Source organism: Benincasa hispida, chromosome 6, assembly GCF_009727055.1.
Source record: "Benincasa hispida cultivar B227 chromosome 6, ASM972705v1, whole genome shotgun sequence".
In the NCBI taxonomy this organism is placed as follows: domain Eukaryota; kingdom Viridiplantae; phylum Streptophyta; class Magnoliopsida; order Cucurbitales; family Cucurbitaceae; genus Benincasa; species Benincasa hispida.
Window position 1 is genome coordinate 47,941,070 of NC_052354.1, and position 3,497 is coordinate 47,944,566.

A 3,497-nucleotide genomic window follows, 5' to 3' on the forward strand; every position below is an offset into this window, starting at 1 on the left:
AAGAAAAAAAACGAATTAAAATATTTCAAAAATAGAAAGAAAAATTTGCCATGGAATAGATTATGATTGAAATTTGTTGTGAGATGCACAAAAATAGATATTGACAAAATGCATATAAGTATTTTTATTAGGATAATACTTGGATGCATCTATTTTTGTGCATTCCTTCTCATCACTCATATTATGATTGTAAGTTATGATTGAACAATTTGATAGAATGTATTTATAAATGATATGCGAAAGCATTTTTCTTTTTCCAATTAGAAAACCTACATTTCTCTCTCTTCCGTTCTATTAATACCTTATCCCATAGCTCCCCATTTCCTCGACTGAGAAAAAAAAAATACCAAAAAAGAAAGACCCAGCAGGCATTAAAAAAGATTGGCCTCCCAGTATCTCTCTCCAATTCATGTACCTGATTCCCACACAAAACAAGTACTTCACTTCATTCCCCTTCATTCAATCATCATGTGTGTTTCAATCTCAAATCCTTCCTCTGCCCCTGCAACCAATTTCCCCCCGCCGCCACCACCGCCGCCACCGTCCCAATTACTTCACTTTTTCGATGTTTTCCCCAAAAAACAGCCACCACCGCCACCGCCACCGCAGCAGTTATTTTCATTTTCAGAAATTATCACCGAAGCCAAATCTCTGTTCTCATTGGCTTTCCCAATTGCTCTAACGGCTCTCATAATCTATTCCCGTTCAATCATTTCCATGCTTTTTCTCGGCCGGCTCGGTGACATGGAACTCGCTGCCGGTTCACTCGCAATCGCCTTCGCTAATATCACCGGTTACTCTGTTCTCTCCGGTTTGGCTTTAGGCATGGAGCCACTCTGTTCTCAAGCCTTCGGAGCCCACCGTCCGAAGCTCCTTTCTTTAACCCTTCACCGTGCGGTAATTTTTCTTCTTGTATCTTCATTACCCATTTCTTTACTGTGGGTAAAAATGTCCAAAATTCTCCTCTTACTCCGTCAAGATCCAAGCATCACAGCAATGGCGCAGACTTATTTGTTTTTCTCTCTCCCCGACCTTGTCACCAATTCTTTCATTAACCCAATCAGAATTTACCTTCGCGCTCAGGGCATTACCGTCCCATTAACTTTAGCATCGCTTGGCGGGGCACTCTGTCACGTGCCGATCAATATCCTGTTGGTTAGTTATTTTGAGTTTGGGGTAGCTGGCGTGGCGGCCTCAGCGGCGGCTACGAATTTTTTGGTGTTGGTTTTTTTAGTGGTGTACGTCGTTGTTTCGGATGTTCACGCTCCGACGTGGACGGCGCCGAGCCGGGAATGCTTGAGTGGCTGGAAGCCGCTTTTGGAGCTAGCCGCGCCGAGCTGTATATCGGTTTGTTTGGAATGGTGGTGGTACGAGATTATGATCGTGTTGTGTGGACTTCTTGTGGACCCCAAAGCAACCGTTGCTTCGATGGGGGTGTTGATTCAAACGACGTCGTTGATTTATATTTTTCCGTCGTCTCTTGGTTTTGCTGTTTCAACTCGCGTTGGGAATGAACTCGGCGGTGGCCGGCCGCAGAAAGCGAAGCTTTCCGCTGTGGTTGCGGTGTTTGTGGCGGCGATTATGGGGTTGGGAGCGACGTCGTTTGCCACAGGGATGAGGAATAAATGGGCCAGGATGTTTACCGACGACGGCGAGATTCTCCGGCTGACGTCGGTGGCGCTACCGATTTTGGGGCTGTGTGAACTCGGAAATTGCCCGCAGACCGTTGGATGCGGCGTTTTGAGAGGGAGTGCCCGGCCGTCTGTGGCGGCGAATATAAACCTCGGCGCGTTTTACGGCGTTGGTATGCCGGTGGCGGTTGGGCTTGCATTCAGATTAGGGGTTGGGTTTTGTGGGCTTTGGTTGGGCCTATTGTCGGCCCAAGTTTGTTGTGCTGGGCTTATGTTGTATGTGATCGGGACCACTGACTGGGACTTTCAAGCTTGTAGGTCCCACGTGCTGACGTGTACTGCGGGTGATGAATTACCCTTAATTTCTCCGCCCACACATAATTAATTTTTCCTAAATTACAGCAAATTGTAAAACAATTTAATTTATCAAAATTTAACGTATTATTAACCTGTCAAAATTTATCTCATTAATCTCTATAATCATAATACAGGTTAGTAAGAGCATTTACAAATTGTCAATGTTCTATAAATAAATACGCTTTTGTTATTATTTGTATTTACCATAGTTATGCTTAATATAAAGGAACAAAAACGATTATTTTGGAAGTCTTAAATCCACCAACTTCACTAAAATATTTATTATTAATTTAGAGTATGGAAGCAATATGATGTGAAATTTTTAGCTAAATTGGTTAATATTCTTCTTTCTAGTTGGGTCTATTATTTATTTTGAATATTTTATGTTTCCACCTATGAAGGCGACGTCATTGTCAATTCCGTTGATTTCTCCCATTCATAGTATTTTGGAATTAGAATAGACTTTTATTACAATAAAACCTTATCATAAGGAGAGAGAGAGAGAGAAAAAGAGGGTTAAAAATTGTTTGGGAAAATGGCATTAATGCAAAGAGGAAATTGGAGTTGAGGGAAATGTCTCCAAAATTCAGACATGTTTGGTCTATTTCTTTCATAAGTTTTCTTTCCTCAGACAAAAGACTAGTTGGATGTTTTAATCTAACGTACGCATAGTAGCACCCATCACCATCACGGACCTATGGTTGGTCAGTACGTGCACAAAAAAACATCAAAGATCTGTTTCTTAACTGTATCACTGTTTTCCCCATTCCCATTATGCCCCTCCTTTCCACTTAATTAGTTTCGACCGATAAATTCTGAGTAGAGCTTCTCAACTTTTGGAACAGCTACAAATATAACAATTAGGTTCAAAAAGGGGCATAAAGATAATGTAAAAGAAATTCTCAGATATTAACAAAAAATATAAATTCAGCACTGAGAATCTATTAGTAATAAATTATATCGTTCCAGGAGTCTTTCGGCGATATAGTTTATAATTGATAGGATTCTATTATTAATAAATTTTGCTATATTTGTAATTCTTTTAAAAAATTGTTATACGCTTAATTATTTAATCATAAAAGTATTACTCAAATCAATTACTGTGAACTTTTAGCTTTGTCAAATAGGTACTTAAATATTCTAAAAAAAAATCTCTTTTGAGTCCTAAATTTTGAAGAACTTATCAGACACAAAATTGAATTAGAGTTGCTAAATTATCAATTGAATTTCTATTTTATAACAATTTTTTTAGAAAATTTTGTTCAACAACACGTAGGTGGAGATTTGAATTCTCTTATCCTTTTGTTCAAAGGCATGTCTTACGTCAATTAATATTGAATAGCTAATTTGAACATAGCTAAATTAGTTCAAAATCTTCCACTTACATGTTATTGATCAACCTCGAGGTCTGGAGTTCGATCCCTCCTCTCCGTTATATATGATTCGAAAAAAATATCTCACATATTCTCATACGTTAAATATCATCTTGATCTATTGCCTAATTTTGAA

At 39.0% G+C, this 3,497-nt stretch overlaps 1 protein-coding gene across 1 annotated transcript; it reads left to right on the forward strand.

Moving 5' to 3' along the window:
• The first annotated feature begins 342 nt into the window (after window positions 1–342).
• On the forward strand, window positions 343–2,127 carry LOC120080213 (protein DETOXIFICATION 51-like). The gene has a single exon (XM_039034794.1). It carries the CDS (start codon window positions 469–471, stop codon window positions 2,014–2,016), a length of 1,548 nt encoding a protein of 515 aa, XP_038890722.1. The 5' UTR covers window positions 343–468; the 3' UTR covers window positions 2,017–2,127.
• Window positions 2,128–3,497: the final 1,370 nt, after the last annotated feature.